General features: G+C 32.8%; 1 protein-coding gene across 2 annotated transcripts; it reads right to left on the bottom strand.

Moving 5' to 3' along the window:
• Positions 901-7,704, bottom strand: LOC109716563 (S-type anion channel SLAH2-like). Of its 2 annotated transcripts, none has more exons than XM_020242087.1 (6): positions 7,504-7,704; positions 4,216-4,368; positions 3,590-4,120; positions 2,364-3,134; positions 1,938-1,969; positions 901-1,843 (listed from the first exon to the last, which is right to left on the bottom strand). In XM_020242087.1, exons 2-6 carry the CDS (start codon positions 4,351-4,353, stop codon positions 1,519-1,521), a joined length of 1,797 nt encoding a protein of 598 aa, XP_020097676.1. In that variant the 5' UTR covers positions 4,354-4,368; positions 7,504-7,704; the 3' UTR covers positions 901-1,518. The 2 variants fall into 2 exon arrangements, with proteins under 2 accessions (XP_020097676.1, XP_020097675.1); XM_020242086.1 differs by lacking the exon at positions 7,504-7,704 and adding an exon at positions 4,534-4,894.

The raw sequence follows: 14,645 nt of genomic DNA, 5'->3' as shown, positions 1-14,645 counted from the left end.
TCCACCGTTCGTTGCGCTCTGCAGTGGTTGATTGCGCGGAAAATAATTTTTATTTTATTTAAAACGCCAATTTCAAGTCAACCTTTCAAAATTCATAAAATAGTATAATTTTTTTTTTTAAATGTGTCAATACCAATATTATTTCTATACATCTATAAACTGTCAAATTTTTTTTTATTTCTCCTTCACTATAGCTGATTAATATATAAAATTATAGCTTTTGGCTCAATTTATGTCCATTAGGACCAGTTTATAATTTGTATGTCTCTTCTTTTAATTCATATTATCACTTTTTTATCTCCACACTTATTTCAATTGGGAAAGCCTGAAATTATCCGTAATTCACTTTAATTTCTAATTTCATTAATTGAAGGGGTGTTGATGATTGTCGACCGTAGAAATAAAATGGATATTTAGTCATTTTTCATACGAAATGTTAGTAGCAATATGGACTATTTTGATAATTTCTCCACATTTAAAAGGCATTTTAGATATGATATTTTCGAAGGCTTATACATAATTAGTGGCCGATGAAAGGCCACTTATGAAATTAACTCTTTTTTCAATGTCATAAACTACTTTTCAGCAAAATTTAGTTTTATATAGCTTCGAAAAATGTTTACCCATACCAAGTGCAAAGTACACATTTTTACATGAACAAAAATATACGAGTTATACCAACCGTCTCTAGAGCAAGCGGCAAAAGATTTGGTGGTTGGTATCTGAGACCCAAGTTCAAATTCTAATTGATTCACATTTCCAGCTAAATTTATTTCTAAATGAAATAAACGAAACGGATAGCGTGCTACCTATCTCCCAAAAAAGTTAATAGGAGTTAAGCCTAGTTGACACTGATGAGCAAGCCACCGAATCTTTATGTTGCAGCGAAATGCACAGTCGGAACAAGAGCGAAACATGTTAAGGTTCAAAAAGTTCACAGAGACATCAAAAAGTTCACAGAGACACGAGCAGTAGCTCGATGATACTGTACTCTCGAAATTGTACTTCTCGAACAATAAGCAAGCCATGGGTAAAAGGATATTTACATTAATGTTTCAACTCAACAATCTTCATCGACAAAAAATGTTTCGATAGCTTCTTGAGACATACGAGAACCCGACAGCATCAGAAAAATTTCAGAATAAAATGCAGATACCTCAGCTAAGTGTATTGTACTTCGCCCCTCTCGATAGTGAAAACCTGCAGAAAACTTTCTCGATTTTTATGTCGCTTTCGTAGGTTTATCATCCATGAAACGTTATTTTTTTCGTCAATCCCCCACTTATAGCTGTCATTTTTCCGTCAAGGCTACAGTTTGTGTTTTTGAAATTATGTTTGAGGATTTGCTAACAATTTATGAACAACAGCATTACGAAAGGCACGAGTGAGAACAGTATGAATACTGAGGTGTTTTTTTTCTGCAGGTTTTCATTGTAAAAGTATCGTGGTAAATTCCGAGAGTTATCTGCATTTTAGCTCAAGATACTATATTATGTTCATCGAATGAACGAAAAGTATCTAATGCCCTTCGCTATCTCCAGAAACACATGCTTCTAAGTCTTGAGCATCCGAGCTCGCGGCCCTTACACGCACATGCTTCTTGCTTGATTTTAGTCTCTTCTCAGTAATGGCAATGGAAATATCATTTGGGAAGAGATCACGGAGTACGAAAGCATGAACGACCGTAGAGACGAGCAAAGCTATTACCGTTAGAGTCGATATGCACGAGAGTACAACAGAGAGTGACTCTGTGAACACATTCTTCACTTCCGATGAGTATCTAATCGTCGCAATCGCTGCCCCGGTCATAGGAAATGTATATGCCCACCATGCCAATGAGAACCTGTTTTAGTCAGTTCAAAACTTTAGAAATTGCCAAATATGTAGACATGTCAAAATCTTTATAGCATAAAAATGAAAATTTTAAAAAAAATTACCGGAATCCTCGGAAAAAATTCACCCTGACAGCCTGCAAGAAACATATTATGGTGAATTTTAGCAATTAGACGCCAAATCAAAATGTAGCCACAAGTTATTGCAGTAACTAAATTTTCATTTATCATGTCGAAAAGTTAATTCCCTTCCTATATATCTAATAAGTATAACTTAATTCCCTCCATGAATTAGAAAACTCCCCAAATTAAGAACGCTATTTCTGTCAGAAACTACTCAGAATTGAAAAAAAATTTTGTCAGAAAAAGCAGTATCAGGGGAGCTATAAATGAAAATCAAGATCTTACAGTGGTTTAGTTTACATTTATTCAAAAGCGTGTTTGTAGAATTATATGTAAACTTCGGCACATTTGATACGAAGTTTGCAATAATATAGTTTTAAATCCAGACGAAATGTTTTAGAAAATTACAAGGGAAACATAGAGGAAAAGAGCAATGAAGTAAGCAATCCTTGATCCGTAACCAAATTCCCCCGTGATCTTCGCCCACGCCATGCAAGCAACACTAGGTGCCGCCACGAATAAAAAGAACACCGGATGAAGCTCCTTCGGAAGCGTTTCATTTGTCGGAAGCCTCTGGTATAAAGTTACAAATAGTACAGTATAATGAGCTAATCCAACAGCAAAGAAGAGGATGGGCCCTTCTTGAAGTCCCATAGAAGCACCTAGTAATGCACCGACGAAATTGCCGACAACCGATAAATGGTTCGAAGGATTCGCAACTTTCGAGAGCCTCCTTTGGCCTCCCGACATCCACTGGCCATAAATCTTAAGCTCAAGGCACAGGATCGGAGCCATTAGAACATACCAAAGAGAGCCATGAAGGTTTTCCGAAACTAGTGGTGGCACCCCAATGGCTAAGAACAGGCAAGCTATCCAAGGAGCAAAGAAGAAGTTTACGCGAATAGGGTGGTAGTATTCGCGACGAACAGCTTCGAAGTAGAATATGACTTTCAGAAAGTAAATGAAGGAAACGGCGGCCATTAGAGAAATAGAGATAGACCACAGAACAAGATTGACTTTCGGGCTCATGTGTAGGAAACTTGTGGAGGGGGATGTGGCTAGTGTCTTATACAACATCGCTTGGCTGCTCACGCCGAGGCACATACCGAAGGATGATATCGGGAAGCGCAGAAGGAAAGGCCATTTCTTGTCTTCAGGAAGAACCAACTGCTCCGACGCCTGCGAAGAACCACCGAACGAAATATTTTGTCAGCAGTGTCTTCTTTACCCTACATCCTAGAAAGTTTATCTGTTAATGTACATAAAGCAGCGAAAATTTTTATTTTCGTGTGCGCCAACTTTCTACATAAGTACCAGTCGGTGGAATTTATAGGTATATCTGTAAAAACATGAAATTCGAAGAGCACACTTGAAATTTGTAAGTTTACAGGCATATAAAAGTGAACAGAAATTTTTACGAAGCGATTAGTTTTTTACACCCCCCTGACATTTGAGAACATGAAGCAATGTACTGCAGAATAACTGAGATATAAACTGATCAAATTTGCAAAACCCTTTCTTGAGGGATTCCAGATATACGTGCGGTTAAATTGGTTGCGTGAATTTGGCAGAATACAATGTCATAGATGTTAGCATCTTTATGCAATAGTTATCACAAGCGCGAGAGTTCTCACCCTGAGAGTCTCTAATTCAGGCCCCTCTAAGGCATCGAAGAAGCGGTCCACTCCGGGCACGGGTGCTGGCTCGGGCTTTTGAGAATCAATGATCTCCTCCTCTTCCTGCGGTTTTCCGCGTAAGTTCGATATCTGCCTTTCAAGTTTACCTGACCAAGTCTTGAACGAATCGTAGCGGTTGTCTCGCAGTCTGCTGCTCCTAGGATTCCTCGGCTGAGCCTCCAAAGGATTGAGAACTTTCCTATCTCCAACTGGCATGGGCTGCGAGTGAAACATCGCCTTCTTCGGTTGCTGCAGGTTGACAATGTGCGGATTCTTATGGTAATTTGAATGCTCATTGGACACATTGTCGACAGCTTTTCCGCTCATCGCAATTTCGCTATTCTGTCCTACGTAAAGTCCGGAAGGCGACGATGGCAAGCTAATGGAAATAGTATGTGCATGGTGGGGTTTAATTGCTTGGATTGGCGAGTTCCGTGAAGGCGCGCTACCCACATTGGTAAGATTCTGAACACCAGTGATCTCTGAGCCCTGAAACAACACCAAAAAAAATCGTTTTCTTAAGCCTTCGAGTATGTGAGTTTGCAACTGGGCATTCGTTTTTCAAAAACTGGAGTTTGGCATACGTTGGAATGCGGAGTTTCTCCTCGAGGGCTGGGAGTGATATCAAAATTAGCAATGTTTGATTGGACGCATGCGAGAAGAGACGGCAGTTCTACCGAGGAGGGACGCTGTCGTGCCGAGAACTCGAAATCCTTTTCCATCACAGCAAAATAAACCTGCACAATGCACACACTATCATCATTCAGCAGCTTCCCTTCTGATGGCTCAAGTTTTCAAGTACATTACATTAATCGTTCGCTACAACGACGAAGAATAAAAGGTAACAAATGCAAATTGCGACGCCAGTTCGTTTCAGAATAGATGTGCAGAAGATTGATCACCTGAAAGGGCAGAATGTAATTGTAATGCAGCAAGCTGTTGAGATGGTCTGACAGAAAGGGATATATGCAGATCTGGAAACCAAAATTTTAAAAAAGCAGACTTCTGGCAGCCCTTCGGAAAAAAAAATTAACAGAAGCAGACTGGAGCATGAGTAGAAGGCAATACACAAATTTATTGGGGACAAATATCAAACACTTTATAGAGACTAGTAAAGGGGGGCAAAAACTTCCTGGGCATCGTCCCCAAACAACTTGTTTGGGGATGACGACCCTCGGAAACCCAAAAATAAATAAATAAATAAATAAATTGTGAGCTCCGTTTTATAAAAAGGAAAAGGGGAATTAACTACTACTACTATTAATATTGAGTACATTAGGCTCGGACCCAAACCAAAAGCTTAATAATAGAATAAAAAATAGCCAAATACCATCAAATCGGTTAATATTTTCTTTTTTTTTTGTGAGTCAATTGGATGAATCCACGTGGTCAATTGCAGCTGACCGGGCCCGCGTGAACGGTCCTGATTGCACGACAGGTATTGTGCAGAGACAGGTCATATCGTGGTCGTACGCCGCATCTGCACAGCGCATTAACGGGCGGAATTACGCCTTTAATTTTCGTGGAGCACATTAATTACAAGAAATTTTTGTTTACTTTTTAATACGATATTTGTGGACTGCATCTGTACTGTAGTAATCAAAAACTTTATTATGTTATATATACAGAGAGTGGCGTTATTATACTTTTATAAATATAAATATTTATACTTATAAATTTTTGGTAAAAACAAACGGTTAAAATAGTAGTGATCCTCAATAAAATAATAATAATCATCTATGTTAAAATAGATAGTTAGTTGAATAGTATGATCTAACGAGTAAAAATAATCAAAGGAATAACGGTCGAAAATTTATGAGTATAAAAAATTTTATACTTTTAAGAGTATAATAACCGAACTATATATATATATATATATATATATATATATAAGAGGAGGCTACTAGGCTATCGGAATACAGAACCTTTCGTGCTTACCACTCGTTTTCTATGTTGCGACTTTCCGAATCGTCGATCGCTCGATAAACTGATCAGAGTATGTTGAAGTATCTGAAATAAATTTTATGATTTACGCATATCATTTGCTTAGTACGAAAAGGCTCAAATCAACTGGCTGAAAATAAAAATCTTACAAAAGTAATAATATGACATTAAAATTTTAATCAAAAAGATATTGATCTTGTTATATAGTAAAAAGAATTTTCTATCAAATTTCACTCGTGATTTAGATATTCTATAACGTTAAACTTGCAAACGGCTCACTAACGGCCATTGAAATTTGTTGATTTGAGCCCATTCGATCACTAGGCAAGGATATTCGAAAAATAATAAAATTTAGTTTCTAGTACTCCAAATACTCCTAGATCATGTTACCGGAGCCGATCAACGATTCGAAAGTCGCAACATCGAAAACAAGCCTGGAAGCACGGAAGGCCCGTGCGGCTCCGTGCTTCCGATAGCATAGTAGCCACTATATATATATATATATATATATATATATATATAGTAGGGCTACTAGGAGCACAGCAGTTTTTATGCATTAGGAGTACAGCAGTCCTTGTCTCCTAATTCTTAACCGCCTCATCAAATTTGATGGTGGTTAGGGTAAATGAGAAAGAAAAAATTAGAAGAGAAATTTAAAGAGAAGAGAAATTAAAAAATAAATTTCTTCCTCAATTACTTTTCTTCTTCACTCTAACCACCCATTCAAATTTGATGGCGATTAAAACTTAGGAGCTGCGAGCTCTAAATTTAAGCGCTGATTTACATTTTCAACCTTAAGATTGCTCCTACTGTACTACTAGACTAATGAAATTGCATATATATATATATATAATATATATAATATATATATATATATATATAATAGTCCAAAGCATAAATTTTAACCAAAAAAAATCAATGATTGTGCCACTCCTTAAACAAATTTGCTAAGAAAAAATGATGCATTTAGACAAAAAAGGAGAAAAAAAGCCATTAAATGGGAAGTTTAAACAGAGAAATTTTGGCAGGCAAAATGTATCCTGAACCCTGATTTCTATTTCAAATAAGTATTACGTACAAAAACTGTACCATGTTATCATACTACCTTTTTTTATTTTTCTTTTTTACCAGTTATCTACAAGGCATGTGATAGTATTTAATTGTTTTTTTTTTTTTTTTTTGAGTGGAAACAGTATATTATCCCCTATGTAATGAGTGTATAAATAGCGCGAGCTCTAAATTTAAGCGCTGATTTACATTTTCAACCTTAAGATGGCTCCTACTGTACTACTAGACTAATGAATTGCATATATATATATATATATATATATATATATATATAATATATATATAGTCCAGAAGCATAAATTTTAACCAAAAAATCATGATTGTGCCACTCCTTAAACAAATTTGCTAAGAAAATGATGCATTTAGAAAAAAAGGGAAAAAAAAGCCATTAAATGGTGAAGTTTTAAACAGAGGAAATTTTGCAGGAAAAATGTATCCTGAACCCTGATCTCTATTTCAAACTAGTTTACGTACAAAAACTGTACCATGTTATCTACTACTCTTTTTTTTATTTTCTTTTTTACCAGGTTATCTACAAGGCATGTGATAGTATTTAATTGTTTTTTTTTTTTTTTGAGTGGAACAGTATATTATCCTCTATGTATGTAGTTATAAATGTACTCTTTAACTCTCAAGATCAGGTATACATATATACACACATCCCTACTATGCCTCACTAAAATAATTAGGAGAGCAAGGAACACTAGAAAGAAGATTACTTAGAGATGGAACCTAAATAATAATAATAATAATAATAATAATAATAATAGTAATAATAATAATAACAACAAAAAAAAATAAAGTTCCAAATTACATAAAAGAAAAAAAAAAACACCATTAATAAATTAAAAGAGACTTACCAGCTGATATATAATGCTTAATTTCCTCTATAGAAACATGTAAATGGGGATCTTTCTTTTATTTTTGAGGAAGAGATCTAAATATGTATATACAAAAACAAATGGGGATGGATCTAACACATGGGAAATGGAGTTCCAAATCAAGTGGTCTCTTCTTTGTAGGTGTTTCAAGAGAGAATTAAGCAGCTTCTCTCTCTCTCTCTCTCTCTCTCTCTCTCTCTCTCCCTCTTTGTCACTTAAATATATAGCCCTAATTAATTGTGGATGAGCCATGCTTCTTCCTGGTGACGTATTATATATGATGACAACTAATATCTGCACAATAAAATATTTCAAAAAATCTTTTCCCAGCTGAGAAAAGAAGCATGCCAAGTTGTTGTCCAAAAAAAATCAACCTCATGGAAAACTGTTTAGGATTAGGATTAAAATTAGGATTAGTCTTAACATCAGGAACGGAGAGGGTTCAGAACTAATCTCGTTAATATATATTTTTAGGCTTGTTTTCTACTGAATCAATTCTTCGATAATATGATATTAGAATCAATTCAAAATTCTTTCATTCTGTGAGCTTGTGGTTACAATCCCCACTTTTGACATTTGATGAATTAAATTTTCGCATTACATAATATATATTTTGGATATGTTTTCTACTATATGCGTCTTTTGAATAACACATTACTTTAAAGATCACTCTAACGTTTGGTTCACGCTATCTTTTTAAGATTTCTAATAATCAAATAGAAATAAAAAAAATATGATAATATTTGGCTAAACGCACTAAGTAATCTAGTTGTAATATTAGATTTATTTGGAAATGTGATTCACCCCAAAGTACTAATCTCATTCCCTTGAGGAATGGTGGGTATCCTCATATTAATGGATTGGGATAATCATAATATGTCTAATTTTTTTCTTTCTCCCTATCTGCTGGCCGGCTAGTTGGTATTATTTTTTTTTACACTCTAACCTCATTTCTCTCTCTAAACTTATTTTTTTTCTCTCTCTAAACTAAGCTCTCTCTCCCTCTCTTTTTCTAAAATTAATCTCAACTCTCTCACTCCTAATCTTGACTCTATTTCTCTTCCTATTTCTTTAATTATACTATCTCTTTAACTTATGTTCTCTCTCCCTTTTTTTTCTAAAAAGATGTTGAAATTTTTAATAGCATTATCTAAAATTAATTAAAAAAATAAATAAATAAATAGTATTTTTTTTATAATCTTAAATAACATGACTAAAAAATATAATCGTGAACCAAATATTGGAATGCCACATTCTTAGTAATAGGATGAATAGGAATAAAATTCTCGGATATCTTTTTATTCCTAATAATCTTTCATAGTGCGAACCAAACGCGCCCTAAATAGATTAGAAAATGACTCAGAATTAGTCTTAAACATAAGTCATGTACTCTCTGCATGCGCATTTAGCTAGGCGTCGTGTGTTGCCTCTAGAACGTAGGTGGGAATGATCGATAGAGTTGCAAATATACGCAATCTCGACTCAATAGAAAATAGTTTAGAAGTTGTATTAATAGCGCAACTTATATATGATTTGCACGATAGAGATCGTATCGACTATATATACGATGCAACTTGAGTGAAGAGATATCAAAACATTAAAAAAAGAAAGAGAAATGATATCTGACGATTTTTTTAGATTTTTAGAATTAAAAAGGAAAGAAGAAGCATGAGAAGATTAGCGTAAAAAAAAGAGTCAATTTGGATGGAGATAATATATATAAAAATTTACACTTATTTTTAGATGTACAGGTGGCATTGCTATGAAAGAAAAGAAGAGAATGATAAAAAAAGCGAAGGATCGGAACCATACTTTAGTATTTAAATGTACGATCTTACGCAACTAAGAGAAGGTTTATATGCGAGTTGGGTCAATTCTGATATCATGTAAATCATCAAACACATCCGATAAGAAATAGCCCAAAATACTTTTTTTTTTAAGAAAGATAGCCTGCTACCCGCTTCGTTTATTTCTTTTTAGAAACAAGCTTAGTTGAAAATGTGAATCAATTAGAATTTAATTTAGAATCTCGAATACTAATCATTAAGTTCGTTGCCATTTGCACAATAAACAGTCGATAAGTAGCCCCAGTAATTAAAGTTTATAGCATTGGGTTTTTGTGGTTGGAGCATTACCCCGAAAATAGAAATAAAGATGGTGATGTACAAAAGGTTCTCCTTTGTGTTTGTTTGTGCATTAATTGAGAGTTCTCAAGTGGCATCCAATGCCATTAGCTTTTCCCATCTCTCTCTCTCTCTCTCTCTCTTCCTAAAACCTAATAAAAGGGTAAAAGTTCTCAGTTTTAGGTTGCGTGGGGGAGTCTCATATAACCGTTAGACATTGCCCATGTTTCAATACATACATATAGAACAAGAAATAAGCAAGAAGTAAAGGATTTTCATTATTAGAATATAGAAATTGAGTTACTAGAATAAAAGAAAAGTTTTTGTTTGTTTAGTATTAAAAATACAAATCGAAGGGCGCATGCTTATAAGATAATGGAAAGTTACAATTAATTAACTCAAATATCTAACAGATAATGATCTGTTTTTTTTTTTTTTTGGGCACCAACCAAGACATGTGGTTTCTTCCAATTGATTATTATTCTACTTATAATAAAAGATTCCAAAATAAAAAAAAAAAAAAAAGAAGAATAAGAAAAGTCCAATACACACATGTTTGTTGGTTTTAGAGGGATTTAAATAAAAGTAGGTTTTTAGAGAGGACATGCTTGTTGGGTTCATGACATAAGACACCAAACATCAACCTAAACAAAATTAATTACTTGCTTAATTTTTATTTGTCTTGCTCATTAATTTGGAGAATATTCTAAGCTCTTGTCATTTTCTTATTTTATATAATGTATATAAGCCAAAGCTGGCCACCACTTGAAGTGTAAGACCCATGCATCTTCTCTTTCTTAATCAACTTGTTAAATTATTTTCCTAATACAACATTAATTGTGGTTGCGTAAATCACACATTGCTTAGTATTAGCTAGTTAATCAACAATTTTATAGATAGACGTTGTACAATAATCAAATAGATGTGCTCAACGATGTGCATGAACATCTTGTTCAGTAAATCGCCTTGGATTTATTCAAGAAGATTATAATACATTTGATAAATAAGAAATATAATCAATTGTCTAGTAAAACATATCATATTCGGCGCTGTTCAATTTGGTGCATATATTATTCTAGCAAGATATTAATGCCCTTCTGAGTAAAAAATTAAACTACTGGCTTTCAATAAAAACCTAATAAGGTCATGCTTATTCCTAGCTAACTTATTTCACTATCTAAATATGTAGGGCCTTAGGCATTATTTGAATGTCCGAGTAAGATTAATCCTATGATAACTTATTCAATATAAAGACTTTTTTTTTTTTTTTGAGAGATAATATAAAGACTTATTTTTTACGTGATTAGAAGTTAGCTGTTTGATTTTTAATCCTTGAAATATCTCGACAATAATAACATGGAAAGAGAAGATACTTTATTTTAATTATCTTGCTTAAAAGATGATTTGAAAGATGAAGATAGTATCCAGTACTCTCTGGACAAAATAGCTAGCCACCCTTCTCATCTACTAATTAAATACTGCATGCATGCTTTTTAAGTAAATTAAAGAGATGTGTCGTACATCTTGTGTGCTGTGTGGGGCCGAAGTTGAAAGTATGGACCATCTTTTTTCTCAGTGTGTTTTTACTCATTTTCTTATTGCGAAGTCTGTGAAGGATGCTCTCAGTATGGATCAACCCGACGACGTGGGCTCTTTTTGGGATAGGTGGATGACCGGGAGTAGATTGCGTCCATCCAACGATTGTTTGAATGGCTTAATAGCTTGCTAGTGGGTTACTTGGCAGGCTAGGAATGACACGATCTTCCATAATGTCCTACTGAATCCCATGTTGTTAGTCGCTAAGATCAATCTACTCACAAACTCTTGGAAACAGGCTTACTTGACTAGCCCAGTCTAGTCATTGGGTTTTTTTTTTTTTTTAATTTCTCTCTCTCGTGCCATGTCTCGCTCGAGGCCTTGGTTGCCTCATTCCTGTAGCTTAATTTATTTCTTCATTGAATGAAATGGGTAGCGTGCTACCTATTTTTTTTTTTTTTTTTTAAAGAAGAGATGTGTCGGATAAAATATTGAGCAATGCTTCAATACCCATAAGTATTAAAATCAAACTCTTAATTAGTAAAGGGTATAGTTGGATTTTACATAAAGTAACCTATTGAATAGGTTATCGATTTGAATTAGTTAATATGACAATATTGGAAAAAAATTAGTAGTATATACCAAATTTGTTAGCATCCTATAATATTAAGTATCTTATTTAGTTTTGTTACTTACTAAATTAAATAACACCCAATTTGTTAAGTATCCAACTCAAAAAATATTGAATTTAAATTCAAGTTTTGAAGTTGGTATTGTAATGTAAAATTTTAATTTCAAATTTATATTAAACTTTTAAATTTTGAATCTAGATTGTACTTTTAATTTGAAAGCCAAATTTTAATTTTTGATTTAAATTAAAATTTTGAATTTAAACTGAAAGTTTTATTTTAACTTTGTGTTTTGTATTTAAAAGTTGAATTTGATTTATAATTAAGTTTTTTATGTGCTTTGCATTTAAATTTACAGTTTAGTTGTAATTTGAATTCTAACTATTGTCGTAGGTATCTGAGAAGGTTATAGTATATATTCTTAGTTGGATAAAATCGGTTTTATAGACCAAAATATTTTTCTAAGACCAAAATACCTTTTAAATAAGCACCTGGTGAATGGTACTTATGTCTGAATAGTAGGTTGCCTCTAGAATCATATTACATCTCAATTATCTATTTTAAAAAATAAATGGTCAAGATTTATATGATTTATTGAAGTATTACTCTAAAATATTTATTAAAGGTGTAGATTAATATTATTATTATGAACAACTTATATTGATTGCAGTGTGTCGACAAACACGCCGAGAAAGATGGAATTCAACTTAAATATGCATGGAAATATGGCTTGAGTCAACCTATTCCCTTAATCAAGTTGTTGATTAAGGGTTGCATGGACCATAATATCCGGCTAATATTGCAACATATATATGCAATTCTCACATAAGTGCTTAATGTTTTCTACTTTTCTTCTAGGCAAAAAATAAATATGCATATGTAATATACTATGTTTATTTGGAATATTTTTTCTACCCTAAATAATATAAGTCATCCATTTGGCAAATACAAATATATAATATGTGGTTCGCATTTCCAAATCCAATAAAGTATTAAATACGTACTATACACTGTAAGACTACTAAGAACAAATAAAATAATTTTTTTCTTAAATAGAATTTTTCTCTAACATCATTTTGAATTTAATTTACCATATTATAGCTTGAACTGTTACTATTGGCTAAATTATGTGTTTGCAGGTCTTAAAACTACGAGGCACATGATACTTTGGTCCCGAACTTTTAATTTATTAGAATTTCTAAATTAAAAATTTTAAATTATTGCAACTAGTCTCACAACTTCATTTAGTTGACCAAATATTAACATATTGTTGATAAAAAAGTGATTTATTATTTAATAATTATCGTATCATTAACCACAATACTGCCACATTACTCCTATATTAACTGTATATCAATATTTAATCAATTAAATTAGATTGTAGAACTTGCTTATAATAATTTTAAAAATCTAAATAAATTAAAGTTTAAAAATCAAAGTGTCACACATCTTATACTTTGGGGAACAAAAGTATAATTTAGCCTTCACTATTTTCTATGGATCAATAAGAATTGGCATTAAGTTTGTTGCACAAAGGACTTTAATTTCAAAGAGTTTAGGTTTATTTTAAAAAATATTTCAAATGACACATATAGTAATTAAATTAATAATAACTAGTGCGATCACCATAATCTTGTGAAAAGGACTAGGGCTCTCTTGGGTTTGTTTGTTCAACTGCAACGCCGACTTTTGATTTTTGAACGCATTGCTGCGAGCTGTCACTTCGCCAATCACAAAAGCTAATAAAATTCAACCCAAACACGAAGAGCAATACTATCAGTACAGCTACTATCTTTTTAAGAAGACGAATGACAAAATCATTCTCTTACTAAGAGTCATTTTAAATGATAGTAATTTCAAATCGATGATCGTAATCGTTAAAATTGATCTACAGTATTTAAAGTATCTATAAATTAAATTTTAAAATTATTTACATAATGTTGAATGGATCACAAAATCGATAATTTGTGAGGGCATATATGAGCCGTTTGCTTGTTTAACGGTGTAGAACAATAATCTTAAGACGGCCTATTCGTTTTAGATGATAGAAATTTTGAATTGATGATCGGAACCGTTAAAGTTAATCTAGAGTATTTAAAGTGTATAAATTAAATTTCATGAATTTTAAAAATTATTTATGTAGTTATCAAAAATTCACAAAATAGACAATTTTCTATGGCCTATATAAGCCTTTGCTTGTTTAATGGCGTAGAACAACCAAAAGAGCTTAAAATTTTGACAGAAAATTTTTTATACTATTTAAATAATGTTTGAAAACTCCAATCATGAATTGAAAAAGTCTAACATATATTTTCACAAGGTTATTCATTTTTTACCATTCATATTTCCACTCTTCAATGAATTTAATAACGAATTTTAAAATGTATGAAATTTTATTTCTAGACATTATAAATACTCGTAATCAACTTTAATTATTTCAATTATTGATTCGGGATCCCTATCATCTAAAACGATTTAGGAGGATGAAAGCCTCTATCCTCCTAAAAGGATAGTAGCTAGACTCTCTATCTCTCTATATATAATATAAAGTTACTATACTTTCAAAAGCATGAGATAGTTAGGCTTCGTTTGGGATTGTAGAGAGATTGCATTACGTGCGATGAGAAAGTACGATAGAAAAATATTCTGTTTGTTTCTGTACATAATATTGCGTTCCACATATCACGATTAGTCGATTACGATATATTTTCTGTAGTTCCACCAAAAAACGCAGAAAAATATCCCTATATGCTTTTACCCCCACTCTATTTTATCTAATATTGTTAGATAGAGCTTAATACCAAACTAAGCCTTAGTGTTTTCGACTTTTTGG

Source organism: Ananas comosus, linkage group 10 (assembly GCF_001540865.1).
Source record: "Ananas comosus cultivar F153 linkage group 10, ASM154086v1, whole genome shotgun sequence".
NCBI classification, from domain to species: domain Eukaryota; kingdom Viridiplantae; phylum Streptophyta; class Magnoliopsida; order Poales; family Bromeliaceae; genus Ananas; species Ananas comosus.
This window is presented reverse-complemented; position numbering and strand designations above follow the sequence as displayed.

Coding starts and splice junctions, on each gene's coding strand:
- LOC109716563 (XM_020242087.1), bottom strand. CDS start 4,353: ATGGAAAAGGATTTCGAGTTCTCGGCACGACAGCGTCCCTCCTCGGTA. Junction 3,135..3,589: donor CTGAATTAGAGACTCTCAGG/GTGAGAACTCTC, acceptor GGTTCTTCGCAG/GCGTCGGAGCAGTTGGTTCT. Junction 1,844..1,937: donor AATTTTTTCCGAGGATTCCG/GTAATTTTTTTT, acceptor TGACTAAAACAG/GTTCTCATTGGCATGGTGGG.